The 17,437-nt window shown below is 46.3% G+C and overlaps 1 protein-coding gene across 1 annotated transcript; it reads left to right on the top strand.

Moving 5' to 3' along the window:
- The first annotated feature begins 3,816 nt into the window (after positions 1-3,816).
- Positions 3,817-5,605, top strand: PRR9 (proline rich 9). The gene is made up of 2 exons (XM_077780167.1): positions 3,817-4,013; positions 4,462-5,605. Exon 2 carries the CDS (start codon positions 4,482-4,484, stop codon positions 4,806-4,808), a length of 327 nt encoding a protein of 108 aa, XP_077636293.1. The 5' UTR covers positions 3,817-4,013; positions 4,462-4,481; the 3' UTR covers positions 4,809-5,605.
- Positions 5,606-17,437: the final 11,832 nt, after the last annotated feature.

The raw sequence follows: 17,437 nt of genomic DNA, 5'->3' as shown, positions 1-17,437 counted from the left end.
TATGATCTGAACAAAGGAGATTGTTATTTGATGGGAATGGGGGGAGAAAAGCATGCCTGCACACACCTGACTCTCTTCTGCTGGTCTTGTGTAATTACACCCTGGCTCCCAGTAATGACAGCGGCAGAAATTTAAAATCTTAAATCTAAGGTGGCGTTCAATCAGATTAGCCCCAGTCTTGCTGGAGGGCCGGGGATGGTTAAAGAAACTATTTAGGCACCTAATCTTAAGATGTAGAGTGGGACAATCTCCCCAAACTGTCCAGGCCACAACTGCAGATACTGGACCACTAAGCTTGATTTTTGAGGACCCCAAATACTCACTCCCACTCTGCACCTAGGAAAATATAGACTACCTAAGGTCGTTCAGCCACCTGGCTAGGTCACTGCCACCCACAGAAGACAGAAGGTTAGGTGGATTATAAATCATAACCTAATCAAGGAGGAAGAGACGCCCCCCTCCCCCACTCTCCCTACAGACATACATCTACATACTTACAAAGTCATATAGATGCCTGGGCTAATCATTTACGACAACATTTACGGTATCCCTGAATATCAAAGTTGCATTGGACCTGGCTTGACTCCTAATCTACCTTTACTATTTTAAAGATGATGAACCTGAGGCCAGTAAGAGTCAGGGGCTTGCCTGAGGTCACACCTCTTGTTAGAGACAGAGCCAGGTCTCTGGGCCTCTGTGAAGTACACTGTCTACTGCATCCCAGTGATTAGAAAAGCATAAGAAAAAAGAGTGCTTGGGGGACAGAGTAAAGGAGACCGAACAAGAACTGAGAGAGCTGGTAATGTTTCATGAGGGATTTAAGTCCTGAACAGACTCAGATGACACTAACATTCTATAAGTAACTTGGTGGCCCTAAGTGTTGGCAAATATGTTCTTGAATTTATTCCTCACAAGGAATCTGTGAAATGTTATCCCTTCTCAGCAAGAGGAAATTAAGGCTCTGAGAGGCTAAGTAGTTTAGCCACTCTTATACATACTCTTTGTAACTGAGTCAGCTCCAGGTCAGTGGGGGTCCTAAGCCCAGTTGTTTTCCCATGTGTCACCAAAAGCTGATCTTTGATTCAGGAGTTGACATGACCAGTGAGCAGATACTTTAATGAGACAGAGCTAAGTGGGATTTACTTCTTCATTTGAGACTTCCCAAGAGCTTCAGAAATTGGAGAGGTGTATTAATTTTCTGTTGGTGCTGTAACAAGTTACCATAACTTTAGTGACTTAAAATGACATAAGTATATATTATCTTAGAGTTCTGGAAGTCAGAAGTCTGGCACAGGTCTCTCTGGGCTAAAACCAAAATGCCAATAAGACTCTATCTCCTTCTGCAGGCTCTAGGGCAGAATCTGTTCACTTGCCTTTCCCAGCCTCTAGAGGTTGTACACGTTCCCGGTGCATGGTCTCCATCTTCCAAGCCAACAATGGCCAATCTTTCTCACATCACATCACTGTGAAACTGACTATGCTGCCCCCTTCTACACATTGAAGGAACCTTGTGATTACATCGAACCCACTTCAATGTCATCAGCTCACTGTGAGGCAGAGACAGAGTCCTTGGAGAGAAGTTGAACTCTGGCCTCTTCCTAACTTCATTACCTCTTCCATGAGAACATGGCCTGATTTCTTCATTGTTCTACACATCCCCATTTGGTCTCTTCCTGAGTCTCAGCCAAAGACACAGAAATGCATGTGGCACAAGCAAGGTCATCTTGGGTATCTTATTGTAGAAAATTTCTGGAAATCTCAACCAAGCGGGCTCTCCCCCCAGCCTCCCACCCACCACATTCCCAAGTCAGCCCCAGGCTCTCCTCTTAGCTGGGTTCTCCTTCTTCCAGGCACCTGCAATACCTTTGCCTGCCCTCCTTGCCTGCTAATTTCTACTCTCCAGCAAAACACAGCACAGACAACTCCCCCAGGAGCCTTCCAGGACCTTCCAGCTTTCCAAAACTGATGAAAGGGCCTTCTTCTCGGGCATGGGGGCTTACCTCTGCCAATCTTCTCCATGAGACTATGGACACCTTGAAAGCAGAGCCATGAATGACTGAAAGGGTGAATAAATATACCCAGTGATGGAGAATTTCTTGTCTCCTAGGACTCCAAAGAGTCATCTTGTTTCTTAGACATTTCATACAAAAGATGGAGGAAAAGAAGAGGGAAAGGAGAAATGGAAAGAGGAGATGAAAAAAAGAAAAGAAGGAAAAGGAGGAGACTGCCCCCCGCCATCCTATACCTGATCGTCCAGTTCCCAGATTCTCCAAATGACTTTGTCCCTTCAGATATACCGATGGGTCTTCCAAATCTGTCTCCTCATCCTGCACAACTTCACTCCCCTCCCCCAGCCCCCAGAAGATCGTGTGCCTCACAATAACATCAGCAGGGCTCCCCTCAGCCGACCTCTGACCCCTCCAACCCCGGAGAAACTGCCTCTTACAGGACACTGGGGGGGGCCCATGCTGGTGCTATATGAATCCTCTGTGCCCCAGTCCTAAAGGCCAAAATGTCTGATCTTCCCCAGCTCACCTTTCAGAAACTATTTTGAGGACCAAGCATGCAAAACTTGTGTAAACCTTTACAGGAACCTCTGATTTTAGCCAAACACTTTTTCTTAGGAAATAACCTAAACATACTTCAAGTTAGAGGGGCCCATCATCTTTAAAGTCCCTGGGGTTTGACCAACTTTAGCAAACAAGAACAAGGCCACCACTTTGTGCTTAGGGGCTTCTTTCATTAAACATTTTTTTCCATCTCCAATAAATAAAGTCCTCCTCTACTCCAGCTGTCTTCTACATTTATCTTCTTTATTCCTTAATTAATGCATTCACTGCATTAATAGTCATTGATCTTCCATTTACTAGCCCCTACCCTCTAGAAACCTACAACCAAGGTAGCAATAAGATCTTGTATATAAATAGCTAGAATTCCTAATAACTATACTAAATGTCATATAAATAGCACCAACAATAGACAATATGGAAGTTCAGAAGGAGGGGAATTTGTTTCTGGTTTAGAGTAATCAGTAAAGGCTCTTGGAAGGTGGTAGACTTGAGTTGAGCCTTGAGTATGCTTAGGGTTTCACAAGTCACAGAGAGAGAGGGCGCCCAAGACAGAAGTGGCAGCCCACACAGAGGCTTGGATGTATAGAAAACTGGGTGTGTTTGCTTTGAAACTTTTCCTTTCATCCCCTGGCTTTTATTGACCTGAGTTCTGAGAAATTTTTCCAGAAGGCAAGGAGGCGGACCAACCTTGTTGTATCCTGTTTTCTTGGTCACTGTGTAAACTCTGTAACTCCACTTTTAGAAATGACATAAATAGAGGTTAAGAAGATGAAGATTACCTGCCTTCTCCTTCTCCTCTTCTCCTCTGCCCTACAAGTAACAAATGACTCCAATTTCTTTCAAGACTTCTGTGAGGGAAAAATCACTCTCCTCAGGAGGCTGTAGGGTCTTTGTGTGCTTGGAACCACAGGACAAGCCATCTTTGGGTCAGGGAGTGTGACTTTCCAGGCCCAATGAAGAAGTATCCAGTGGAAATGCCTGAAACAGGCCATACATGCCCTTGACCCAGACAGACCCCAGGCCTTAGGCATAAATCTTCCCATTGATGCAGGCAAGATGAGTAAGGTGGATCTTATCTCTTGCCACATCCTGAACCAGTTTGGACAGACAAGGAACCCAATCCCAGTTTAACAGACTGAGATAACGTTTTTATGAACATTCTTTTGCTGCTACCTTTAATGAGAGAGATCTAAGAGGAGCCTCTCCCTGCTGAGGTCTGGTGAGGACCCAGCGGCCCAAATGGAGGCTGATTAACAGGCATCCCAAGCAGTGACTCAAACCATGGGCAATTTCAGAGGAAGCTCATTTTGGTGACTCCACAATTAGAAAATTGTCCCACGTGGCCAGTCAGTCCTGTAGGAAGCAGGACCGGGCACTATATAAAAGTCCCTGCCTTGCCGGGCCCTGCAATCCACGTCCTCTGTGGAGTCTTATTGAAGACAGGTAAGTGGAGACATCTGTGCCCTCTCTCCCTCTCGCTTTCTGCTCTGCCTTCAGGAGGCTGTTCTCTTCCTCCACTGGACTATATACTTTCCACTGATTTTTAGTGATTTGCCACATCCTGAGCCTCTCACTCCATCCTGTGTATTCTGCCTAGTTTCTTGCAGCTGATTTTCAAAAAGATTTGTCAAATAGAGGAGAAGGGAACACCTGTGGTAGAACTGTGGTGTCAGGTAGGATTGGTCTATGGGTACCCAGACAAGAGCTATGAGAATATTCTCATTTAGGAGATGGCTATCAGAGGGAGCTGAAGTAAGGAGAGAAAAGAGAAAAGGATAAAAAAACAGCAAAGAATCAGTAACTCCCAATTTCCCTCTATCAACCCTTAATCTCTCAGTTCCCAGCCTGGTACTGTTAATGCAATTAATTTCAAATCTTGTGCTTGTTTCAGGTTCTGCCATCTACCCTAAGATGTCCTTTAATGAACAGCAGTGCAAACAGCCATGTGTGCCTCCTCCATGTCTTCAAAAGACCCAAGAGCAGTGCCAAGCAAATGCTGAGGATGTGTGCCTCCCCCTGTGCCAAGACCCCTGCCAGGAGAAGTGCCCAGCGCAAGTTCAGGAGGTGTGTCTTCCTCAGTGCCAGGAGTTACAGCAAGAATGTTGTCCACAGCAAAGTCAAGACCAATGCCCACCTCAGTGTGTGGATCCATGCCAGGAGCTATCTCAGACAAAATGTGTGGAAGTTTGTCCACAGAAAGTCCAGGAGAAGTGCTTACCCCCTGGCAAGGGAAAGTAGCTTCTCATAATGCCATCTGGGGTCAAGAAGAAGGCCAACAGATGAAAACCAAACCCAAACTCATGCTATGGTAGCCTTCACCTGTAGGTACCTCTGTGTGCACCCTGTTCTTGTCTCCTGGCTTCCTCAGTATTCCAGGACTGGGTCCGTTTTCTCTGAAGACATTTCTCTCTGTATTTCATCAATCTCTGTGAATAAGTAATGTTCTCAGCAGTCTAATAGAAGATTGCCACTGTAGGAATAGTGCAGTTGTGAGGGGGAGACCACAGAAGCCTAGTTCAGCTTCCTTGGGGCACAAACTCACCCAGCCTTGAGTGTGTAACAGACAAGGATGCTTTCATTCATCATTCAGAGGATCAGCCTCTCACTCAAGCCTCAAAAGAAGCTGAATTTTGATGGACCTTGTACGATCACCACCACCACCACCACCATGAATACAGAGAAGAGGTTGGTGGTATTACAGAAATAAAAAACTGAATCATTTAGTCACTGCATCCTAAAAAGGAACAGCAAATGATTGGACATTGAAATATCAGTTGTGCTTTTAAAAATGAAAAAATTATATATGTAAATGGTTGAATCTAAACACCCAATAAGGACAGATGAGATGGGATGTCTGGGATCCTGGCTGATCTTTGTGCTTGATGTCTGGTCTGCTTTGGGCCCTGTAATTTCACGCACATTCTTTAGAAATGTGATTTGTGTCTATGTGGTGCAGGCTGGTCTGCTCTCCAGCTTCATTGCTTTCTTCTCCCTGGTGAAGGTAAAATACAGAATAAAGTTGATCCCAAGGCTGATGTCTGACTGAATGTGTGCTCTTTCCTCCCCACCTCCCAATCACAGGCCATACTTGTGATGATTATGTTCCCCCTTTAATGGACAATCTGGAGTAGGAATGAAAAAGAGACCTCACAGGAGCATAGAACAACAATGTTGACAGAAGCTTCCTGACAGAGGATCACCTGGACTTCTCCACCCCCACCCACAACACATCATGGGCTCACCTATGCACACACTTCACACCTAGGAGAATCAGCAGGGCCTGGGATCTGCCCTCAGAACTTTATGTCCAGAATTCTTGCCACTATGAGTTCTTTCCTCTGATACTTGCTTTTGTAGGAAAGGGATCAAATGGGGAAGAGGAGAGTTGTATGGAAGAAGGGGTCTCCAGTGAATCCATGACACCTTATAAATATAGCATCTTTGTCAAAAGCAAGAATTAAGCATGCTTCTGAGATAAATAGAGTTGAGAATTGAAATTGTCTGCCCTGCCAACCCAGACCTGAGCCATGTCAGCCCAGGTCACCTCCCTGCATCATGCTGCCCAGTTCCTCTTGCTAAAAAGGTCCTGCAGGAGGGGCACCTGGGTGTCTTAGTAGGTTAAGCGTCCAACTTTCGCTTAGGTCNAAAACATTAAAAAAAAAAAAAGGTCCTGCAGGAGCAAGACTTATATGAAAAAACACAGCTGCTTCCTCAATGGTGCCCCAAGGTCTGACTTGGACCCTTATGTCAAGGGCCAGCCTCCTGAGAGCTAAAGGAGCCCCTCACTTACCCTCCTGGGCCCCCTTCTGGATCGGCCCATATGGGTGTGCCCAGTGGAGAGCTGCTTGGCTGACCTGAGGGTCTTGCAGCACTAGAGTCACCCCAGTCTCTTAATCTTAGAGATTTTCTAAGGCAAGAGATGAGGGGGCAGGGAGTAACTTGGGGGAATATTTCAAACAGCACAACAAAGCCCAGAGGACTGCCTGAGTCTGCAGATGGCAAATACGGGCCCTGATCCCTGTGCACATTCTCTGACAGGAATCTTGGAAGCGGGGTTCATGCTTTAGGGAACTAACTGGTCTGGCCTCACAAAGCAAGTAAGTGGTGAAGTCAAGATTCTAACTGGAGTTCCTCTTGACTCCAGAACAGAGCTCTTACTTGCATGAGGAAGTGCCTATGGCACACAGGAAAGATTTCTGGAGCTGTCTGTACATTCACTCATTCATTCATTCATCCACCTACCAAGTGCCAGGTGCTATGCCCGGTGCTGGAGAACAGGCAGGCAGCATCCCTGTGCAGGGCAAGAGAGCTTCTTTCCACAAACCTCACATGCCTAGGGAGTCTCTCCAAAACCTGGATATCCCAAGTCCCTGAACATCTCCAGGTGCCTGAATCACAGTTCTTTTGCCTCCCTGCTTGGTTGGAATAAGTTTTCTCTTCCATTTTCCGACTTTGGAATAAGACTGTGTTTCCCCAGAGCCACAACCTTACAAAGAGGCGCCAGAGAGCCCTTCTAGCAATAGAGCCTCTGACTGGGCTGAGGGAGGTTCATGACCCTTCTTCTCCAGCCTGGCTCAAGACTAAGACATGTCTTTGTTCTCTAGCGCTAAAGGTGTGCACCCATTGGAGTCCAAGATGGGACACTAAGATGCCAAGAGGAAGCATGGAGCTGACAAGTTGAGAGAGCCCAGCAATATCAGAGAAAGGACTGCCCAATGATTATAGGAGAGGCCTCAGTAGATGGCAAGGAGACAAACTTACAGATTGTAGATGAGAGAACAGATGTCAAGGAGCCAGCAAGCCTTCATCAAACTCTGCAGTGAGAACTGCCACACCTTTCTCATGCTCACAGAACTCTGGCCCAGGCCCTATCCACACTGCTACTTTGGGTGCCAGGGCCCTAATAACCTAGGCCTGGGACAGGGGACAGCTAGGACCTACCTCTTTGTGTCTGTGCTGAAGAGAGAGGGACATTACACAGGGGAGTCTGCATTTAGAAGTTCTAGTTGGCAACCACTAAGGAAAAAACAAAATGGAGGCCATAGTTTGAAGACCAAACACCCATAGCCAATATAACCGAAATTTACAATTATCCTAATTTCCCCCAAAATGTGGGCTCTGACCATAAATGAATTTGAATTTTCCTCATATCAGCATGACCTTACAGCTTCCTTAGCCAACTGGTTACAAACAAGTAAGTTTATTCAGCAGTGTTCCCCTAAAAGGAATGTAGGTGTCTAGTGGTCAGTCATTACTAGAGATCGATGTACTTCATTGGTCAACTGAGCTGTAACACTCATTTTGTGTATTTCTTGCCACTTTCAGCTTGAAATCTTCCAGTTTTGTGAATTGTTCTTTTGTTCTTTTCTCTAACTTGATTTGATCTCAGTTTTGACACAGTTAACTGAGTTTGTGACAAGTATGGACCTATGGGCTCCAAAGTCAGGAAGAAATGTGCCAAGAAAACATCAGTGGACATTTATGGAGAACCCACTCTGCACAAGGTTCTGTACCAGGCTCTGGAGACCCTGGTGGGAAGGACCCCTGAGACAGCATAATGGCCCAAAGACTTTCATATTAGAAACTGTTGGAATATATCTAGTCTAGAGAAGAAAATACCTGAGGGAGCAGGAGAGCCATTCTCAATATTTTTAGTGCTTTTATGAGAAAGGAATTCGATTTCTCTGAGGTTCCAAAGGACACAGTAGGGACCAATGGATAGAAGTTATGGGTTTGGTTCAGTTTAAGAGCTTTCTTATGAGATCTGTTTGTTGGTGACAAGACCTGCACTTGGATGTGTCACATTCCCATGAACTGGAGGAATGCAACCAGGAAGTGATAGCAAGTGTGAGCACTAAGCCCCCTTCTAATGTGTCTGGCACTAAGACTCATCTAACTCATCTAACTCTCCTGAGCAAAATTGGGACCCAGGGGCAGAGGACCCTAACAAGACAGCAAGACTCAGAGGGCCTGACCCTGAGGTCGAGAGACAAAAAATTACTCTGGCTTCTAGAACACCCCTGGGAGGCCCTGGGGACCTGGGGACCCTGGGGACAGTGTGGATAATGGCTTGAGGCTAAAGGAAAAGAGGAGGATATGTAAGTGATGGGAAGTGGCTCCCCCAAATTTAGGTGTTTTGGGGCCCAAACACCATCCCTCAGTGGCACTTGATGGTAATTCCTCACTAACTTCCAAATCCAATCTTCTCAGTCCAGGTTTAGAATACCTCTCCCTTTATTCCTTACTTCTTTACCTTCTGGACCTCCTTTCTCTCCTGGGCAAGAGTGGTCCATCTATTCCATGTGTGCATGTGCACCTGACAGCCCTTCGTGGCCTCCTTTCCACTTGCGCCTGCCTCTCTCCCTCTTACCCAGAATTCTCCCTCTGCTTCTATCTTTCAGCCCATGGGTTTCAGACTCTCTTCCTCCAGGGAAGCTTCCATGTCAAGGAGCCAGCAGGTGCACCTACACAGGTTCCGAGGGGTCCATTACATCCTTGCAGCTACCTTATATGTAATTACCTATATCTCCTGTCATCATGAGAGCCCTAGATGACAGCCCTTGACCCTTGCTCTGCTTTTTGCCTGTCTTCGTGGGGCCAACTACACTGGGGTCTTAGGCACTCTCAGAGTCAGCCAACCAGAATGACCTTTGAGGCAGAGATGAAAGACACTTTTTTTATTGTTAGGGTGACCAACCATCCTGGTTTGCTTGGGACTGAGGGGGTGTCCAGCAAGCAGGACCTTGGGCTGGTCCCAGGAAAACCAAGACAAGTTGGTCACCCTGACTGTGTACCTGTGTGTATAGAAGATGATGCTTGGGGCTGTGGGAGCATAAAGGGAAAGCAAATGAGAATTCTGGAGGAATTCAAAGCCCAAGGTTGGAATGGGGAGAACTCTCTGGAAAACTGTGTGCCCAGAAGGCTTAGTGCCCACTGCTCGCCCTCCTCCATAGCAGTATTCTGGTGTGTGTGTGTGTGTGTGTGTGTGTGTGTGTCTGTGTGTCTGTGTGTCTGTGTGTGTTGGGTGAGGGACACTAGATCAACAGGCAGGTCCCTAGGTTAGGCTTGTATAGACACAAACTGTCAGGTCCTCAGCCAGGGAGGTAGTAGAGTGAGGGACATCCCTATGCACGCCCCTCTCTCCCCAGTGCCATCATTAACCTCAGGACACCTTGACTAATGGGCAGCAGGTCTGGACTCACCCACTTCTGCTCTTCCTTCTCTCCCATGGACATTACCTACCACCTAGAGATGGCTAGAAAAAGAGAGAGTGGGCTGGCAGGGCTCCCCATCTTCCCCACTCCAACCAGCCCTCCTTTAAAAGCCCTGGGGACTGTTTTTCTCTTTCCAACAGCACCACCTACTGGCCACAGAGACACTGGGCCTTCCGTGGGCCACACCCAGCTTGGCCATATGTCAGAGATGGCTACACTTGGGGCTGGCCAGCACGAGGTTCTGGTTCAGGCAAAAGCAGAGACGTAGCATCTAACAGAGCAGAAGGAAGGCTTAATGTGCAAGATAACATCTGGAGCGGGGGTAATAGCCATGGTGGTTCAGGAATCAGGCCGCAGCGATTCAAACCTAGACTCATCATTCTGTTCTTTCCTTAAAAAATTACCGAGAGCCTTGTCAGTGTTGGACATTGTTGCAAGCACTGAAGATACAGCAGTGAACTAGATGCACAGAGTTACTGCCTCCCAGAGCCTCTGCGGACAGGAGACAGACAAAAAACCCTTAAGCAAATGCATAAACTTTAAAATGTAAGAAATAAAACAGGATGACAAGACACTCTTCAGTAGGATAGTCTGGAAAAGCATCTCTGATAGGTGACATTGAGTGGAAACATGAAGGACACGGAGAAGCCAGCCATGCGGGGATTAGGGGGTGGGGGCAGATGTAAGCAAAGTGATCATGCAGCTGTAAGAAGACCTGCAGGCAGTGGCCTCTGGAGTGTCTCTCTGGACACACTACACGATACAGGATGCAGAGTGCAGGAAGACAGGGTTCTGCTGGTAACAGGAATCAAATAGCCCAGCAGTGAAATGGGCTGCTTGTGCAGTAGTGAGTTCCCCATCACTGAAAGTATGTAAGAAGAGACCAAATGACTAGCTAAGGTAAATAGGACGTTTATCGATTAGATTTTTTAAAATCTTGTATCAACACAAAATTGAACAAAGCTTTTCTAAAATTTTAAAGAGAAAGGAAAAGAATTTTATTTGACTTCTAATGAGCATAGCTTTCCAGGAGGTGCCTGAGGTCTGACTCTAGATTTTGGCTCAGGTTGTGATCCCAGGGTGGTGGAATGGAGCCCATGTGGGATACGCACTGGGTGTGGAGCCTGTTTAAGATTCTCTCTATCTCTCTGTCCCTCCCTTGCTCCTTCTCTCTCTCCCTCTCTCTCTCTCTCTCTCTCTGTGTGTGTGTGTGTGTGTCTGTTTCTCTCTCTCTCTTTCTCTTTCTCTCTAAAACAAAACAAAACAAAAAAAATCACCTACCATATTAATAAAACTATTTTGGAAAAAAAAAGGATAGCTGCTCTGGACACACAGTCTTCTCAAAGAAGAGTGCTCTGGGGAAGGAACATCTGGTACAAGGTTATATACACATTTTTTACATAGTTACAAATCATTATGATAAGGACATTCCAGAAAGCTATAGACTTTATCTTATGTTTTTAGTATGTGCAAGACTTTGACTTTAATCTGATGGTTAATCAGACTTTAATCTGATGGGAGGGGTTTTTTGCTTTTCTTTATTTTTGGAATGCTCCTTTTTGCTTTTGTTTGTTTGTTTTAGGATACAGAGTATAATGTGTGCTTGGGGCAGAAATAGAGCCCAAGCTTTGAGGTTTTGCCAAGTCATTTTGACCTTTGTAAATGTTAAGGTATTTCCCTGGGGTCCCCAGGACAGGACCTGCAAAATTTGAAAGTTAAGAATTTCCTTTATCACTTTTAAGTCCCATCTACTCTAGCACTTGAATCATTTACTGGTTGCTCTGAATATAGGGAGAACAGCTTTTTCCAGCCAGTCACTGAAGGCACATCTGTCCCAGAGTCCCAGGAACATGCCACTCAAGGGCAGAAAACTGGGTGTCGTATACAGAACAAGCTTTTGCTCAAACACAGGGGAGCCCCTGCCAAAGATGAGAAGTGGAAGTCTTCATCTCCCTTCTGTTTGCTCCCTGTCCCCTCTCCCTGTCACAGCCCTGGAGACAGGTGAGAACTTCTTCCCCTACAGTGATCCGAGGGAAAAGTAGTCCAAACTATTCAGGGAGATATCCTAGTCTCCCTGAGTCTTGAAACTTTTTATGTTGCACTCCCTGATAATAAAAAATATTTGTGCGTGACCTATAAACATGTGAAGACGGTGTTCAGCCTCACTGTTCATCAGAGAAATACAAATTAAAGCCTCAGTGGGATACCACAACCCACTGGAATGGCTGGAATTAAAACAATGGTTGGTGAGGTTGTGGGAGTGCTGTGCTGTGTTGGGATTCAGAGCTGACGTCTTCAGTACAGAAAGGTGGTTTCGTTAAAGCACAGGGACAGGACTTATGGGCAGAAGGAGCTGCCTGGGACTGTGAGGTTTGGCTGACTATACACTTGGGGAAGGCAAAGGCAAGAGGGGGTTTCCAGAAGGACTTTCTTATGTTCAAGAAGACTCACAGGATCCTGGAGGCCTCATTATCGTCAAGCTACGGTTGTTTTTCCCCCTAACAAAGCATTAACATTAAGACAGTATGGAGTTTCTGGAGGAATGCTGTAATCTGCCTGTCTTAAGTATTTGTCAACTGGCTGCAGGTTACAAGGAAATTTAATTTTATCCTTAATAAAGGCAGATTTCTTTCTGCCTTTGTTCCCCACATCAGGAGTGCAAATTGGTGAAACCACTTTGGAAATCTCTTTGGTGGTGATTACTGAAGCTGAGTTTGTGAGGAGCCAATGATGAAACAGCTCTTCTCCTAGGCACACACTCTGTGCTAAGGGAAAGAATAACATGGAGTAAACATTGCTAACAGGGGTGTTTCAAATGGAGCCGGGATCACACTGAGGAAGTGGGATTTATGCACATCTGCTCTCAAACTCTCACGATTGTTGCTGAACTCCGCTAAAAGCCAAGGCGTCTGCTGCATGTTAGAATGGACACACATACACTTTCTGCCCAGCACTATCCCTCGTGACCAATCATGCATAGCTTAGTGTAACTGTGTAGAGCAGCACCAATCACATTTTGCTCAAAACAATATAGGTTCTCTCTTTCTCTTTTAAAGCCCTAACCTCCTTCGTCTTTCCAGAGGACACTCAATGTCAGTCCATTCTATGTCTTTCAGACTGCAATCCCCAATACGATAGGAAAAGATACGATAAAATAGGCAGAGAGGGAAAGGTTAAGATGTAAGTTCCCTGGTTGGGGAAAAACACATATTTTTGGAACAGTGCTGGGAACGTCTGACCACAGCAAACTCTCTCGGGCATGAGGTCCCTCTTAAGAATGTAACAGAGCCCTCCTACTCCCCGTCAGGTTCCTCTCAGGAACTTGACAATCAAAATACCTAACTAATATAAGTAGACCATAAAACTTATGCTATACGAAGGACAGAATGGCCATAGCCTGACTCCTCACACAATGGAGGGGAGCCAATCAGGAATGGACAAACCAGCACTTAGAGTTATCAAGCCACTAAGGGTAGAACTTGAGGAGGGATGGGAACGGGGGGGAGGTGGGGGGGTGCATTGACCAGAACCTTATTAAACAAAGACCTTTGCCTATAGTTGGGGGTATTCACTTTTTAATGCCCCCTTTCTGCAAAGAGAGCTTTCATACTATTCTCTTTCTAATATTACACTCTAATAAAGTTTTGCCTGCTGCTCATTTTGTGTCCACCTCTTCATTCTTTGAAATGGCAAGGCAACAGATCCCGAGTATTGAGGTAGAAAAAAAAATCCTGCAACACTAAGACCCAAATAAAAGTGCACATTTTATTTTGCAGCTTGCAGTTTTGTCTTTTCCTGGTCAATATTCACATATGATCCCTAAAAGTCAGATATTAGAATGGTCACTCTAGTATTATTCATAATAGCCAAATATCAGAAAGTACCCAAGTTGTAATCAATGAGTACACAAATTGTGGTATATTTGAATAGGGAAAGGTTAACAGTAGGCAGGGTCCACCTGGGGCCATTCTTCAAGGCTCACCAAAGTGGCTGGCTTTGGCCATCCTATTCCTCCGGGTGTCCACCGCGCCCCGCCCCCGCAGTCCCTGGCTGTAGATGCTGTGGGATGCTGTCGCTGCTGGTGGGTTTGGGAACAAAAAGGACAAATGCATTCCAGACCTGCCCATGCTAGCTGCCATGAGTAGAATCTCACGAACTGTTATCCAGTTGTGAGAAGTAAGTAAGATGATTCATTTTCAGAAATACCAAATAAAAACCGTGCTGTCTAGTTAACAATAGGTTTACAACCTATTGGAAATAGGTACGAGCCACCCCCACCCCACAATGGAATCCCAAACCCTTAGACACTTCACTTCCTGGTTCTTCTTCCCCTCTCCATTTTGCAGGCTTTGCAATAAGCATGCACCAAAGAACAAAGGAGGGACTGAAAGTCTGGGTCACCTCAGGAAATGTACATTTGTTCCAATCAGACTACATTTTGCCTTACATGGGCTAGGCAACTCTGGGTAAGGCTGTAACCTCTGTAGTACTCAGCCAATGAGGAACCAGGGGAGGGACTTATGTGCTAGGAGATAAATTGTCTGTTGTAACTGCCCCGAGTGTGCCTATCCCTCAGACACTTACTCTGGCAAGAACGTTGATTAAAGCCTCGCTTTACTGTGCTCTGAGCCTCCGCATAACCTCCTTTGATGGGTCAGTGGGCTTATTTCTCACACAGTTCCTGATAGGTCCCAATAAAAAGTCAGGGACAAAAATCTTCGGTGGCAACCCAGTAGAGACCCCTCTCACCCTCAAGAGCTTTGTACTTTCCCTCAATAAACTCTATCACTTTGCTCATTCTCTTTTGTCCTCAAGATTCATTCTTTGGATCTGTGAGACAGGGACAGCGTCTCTCCTACCCTCCTGTAACATACTCATATAACAGAACAACATTATTAGGGTGGCCAGTGAATTGGGCAGCAAAGAATTGCAAAGAGTAGAGTGACAAGCAGGACAGAGTTTATTCACTCTCCAAGGGAGGAGAGGGGCCAGACATCAAGAGAGATGTAGGCCCCAATCTTCTGTTCTCCTGGGCATTTTAAGGTCCTTTTTTATTTTCTTAAGGATCTGAGAGTGTTGCAGTTGTGCTTATGGGGTTGTGGGGAGGGTGTCGACACTTGGCCAGATAGAGCAAGAGGTGGCAAGTTTCTCAGAAGGGCTCCATGCAGGGCTTCTCTGGGATGTGAGTTGTGGTCAGGCTAGAGAAGAAAATGTTTTCTTATTGGGGACTATTTTCTAAAAATGTAGGGTCCTGTGACCTAGAAAAACAAAGAATTGGGGTCAAGTGCAGACAGCTGTGAGTTTTGCCTGTAAGCTTTCCTGGGGGTGAGGAGAACTTTGAATAGATTCCTTTCAAGCATACAGTGATATACCAGCTGGGCCCCAAGACATTACACTTACTGCCCATCTGCTTGTACTCACTAACCATTGCCTTACGTTTTCCCTTAACCTCTTCTTTCTAGCTTACCTCTTGACTCAGGCAAATGAAAACCAGAAAACACTCCAGGTGATGGTGACTCCCTGACAAGACCTCCTGCTGACCCAAACCACCCAGACCTTTTCAGCTGAACCCTGACTCATGCCTCCACAGATGGACCATGGAGTGACCCCTAGAATGACCTAACATTACCTTTACCTCATTATTATACTAAAATCTCCGTTCCAGGAGAAGCCCCAGCCTCATTTGTGGTAGAGCTCCTCCCTAAGAAATGTGGTAAAAACCTCAGGACACGGGAAGGCAACCTGGCTATGTGCGTGCCCGAGATTCCTCATGACTCTGTAACATAGACTTCTCATTGAGAATGAATGTTACCATATATGGGAGACAAAGGTGAAAAATTGTACAATAGGGAACCCTCTCACCCTGCCCCCGCTGCACTTGGGGCTCATCCTTTTGGGACTTAGCCCACTGAGCCTGTGCCAGCACGAATAAAATGACTTCCTTGAAAAAAACCTCGGTGTCCTGACTCTGTATGTGACTCACCACTACATTTCATGGGGGCTCTCTCCTCAGAAGCAGAGATGATGTTTCACCTTCCTTGTCTCCGGGGGATGAACCTTGGGGCACCAGGAGAGGAGACCTCACCTGGAGGCAGTGGACCACTTAATCCATAGGAGACTATCCCCTCCTGGCACACTGGGGTGAGGGCCCTGGATGCACAAAGGAACTGAGTGAGGTCCAGGAACCAGCTCAGGGATCACTGCCCATCAGACTGGTAAGAACTCAGGTTGTTTTGGTAGACTTGCCCCTAGGAGGCAGAATGTGAACCTGATTACCTCCCACCCCCCAGAGTTGCCTGAGTAGTTCCAAAGGAACAAAATCCTAACTCCAAGGCTCTGGGCACTGGGCAGTGATTTGGAGACACTATGTGGCTTTGTGTGAATGAGATGGACAGCAGAAAGTTCTGACCTGACCAGTGGGTCGAAGCGGGGTTGAGTCCTGATCCGTGGTTCTGTGGTGACCTCATATGGCTTAGGGTGGCTTCAGGCTTCCTCAAGATTCTGATCCAGGTCAGGGTTTGATACTGAACCCACCAATGCCAATAGGTGCCTGAAATATATCTGAGAGGAGAGCAACTGGAAACGGAGGAAGCAAGTGTGCATTCTCAACAAATTAGTCCCTCCCTTCTCCCCTTTTTCCTCTCTCATGCATGAAAGTTGTCCATTAGGGGGAGAAAATGGGTGGAAAGCAGAGTAAACCAACTCCCCTAGGGTGTATGTAGAGGAATTTCAGGAAAGGATATTCACAAGATAATGCGTGAAATTAACTACCAGAAAAGGTCCAGACATTCTGTGAAATTGATTGCCCATCATTTGGGTAGGCTGGCCCTCTGAGGGCTCACTTGATAAGGAACTAATTAGCTGAGTGTTCAGGGTCATTGCGGGGGGCCCAGGCCTCCCTGACCAATTTCCTTACATTGACTATTGGCAGGACCTGGTCCTATCCTTGCCGCCTTGGCTAAAAGTCTGTATTGAGGAGAACTGTAAACTTATGATGGCTTGTGTCACAGCTTCCTCCAAATACTGGCAAAAAACTGGAAACGCTATGCTGTCGAGAGAGCCGGAGGAAACCCCACTGCGATATGACCCACTGTACCCCTCACTACCACCTGTGCCTCCAGCCGTCCCAGCTGCTGAAACTCCACCGGAGCCTGCCCTTAATCCCAAGGCCTTGCCATATCTAGCACCACCGGCCTCTCTGGATGTGACTGGCTCACCCAGACTACCAGTCCCAACCCCATACACCCTTCCTCAGAGGTGATTACAAAATCAGGCCTTCGGAGACAGTCCCTCTCTGCAGCAACACTCGAGAACCCTATAGATTCCACTGAGAGAAACTAAAGGACCCATCTATTAAGATCAGGAAGGTCAGATCCAAGATGGCCGGTGTGTTTTTGTGTACCAACCCTTTACCACTACAGACCTCCTAAATTGGAAGCACCATATTCCCTTCTATATGGAGAAGCCCCAGGCTATGATAGAACTAATGGAGTCCATAATTCAAACCCATAAACCTAACTGGACTGACTGCCACCAACTCCTCCTGACCCTCTTTGACACGGAGGAGCGTCTCCAAATTACCCAGGCGGCCTTAAAATGGTTAGAGGAGAATGCCCCGGCTAGAGCGCTAGACACCCAAGCTTATGCTCTGAC

The sequence above is a fragment of the Crocuta crocuta genome, unplaced genomic scaffold (assembly GCF_008692635.1).
Source record: "Crocuta crocuta isolate KB4526 unplaced genomic scaffold, BGI_CrCroc_1.0 scaffold364, whole genome shotgun sequence".
NCBI classification, from domain to species: Eukaryota; Metazoa; Chordata; class Mammalia; order Carnivora; family Hyaenidae; genus Crocuta; species Crocuta crocuta.
This window is presented reverse-complemented; position numbering and strand designations above follow the sequence as displayed.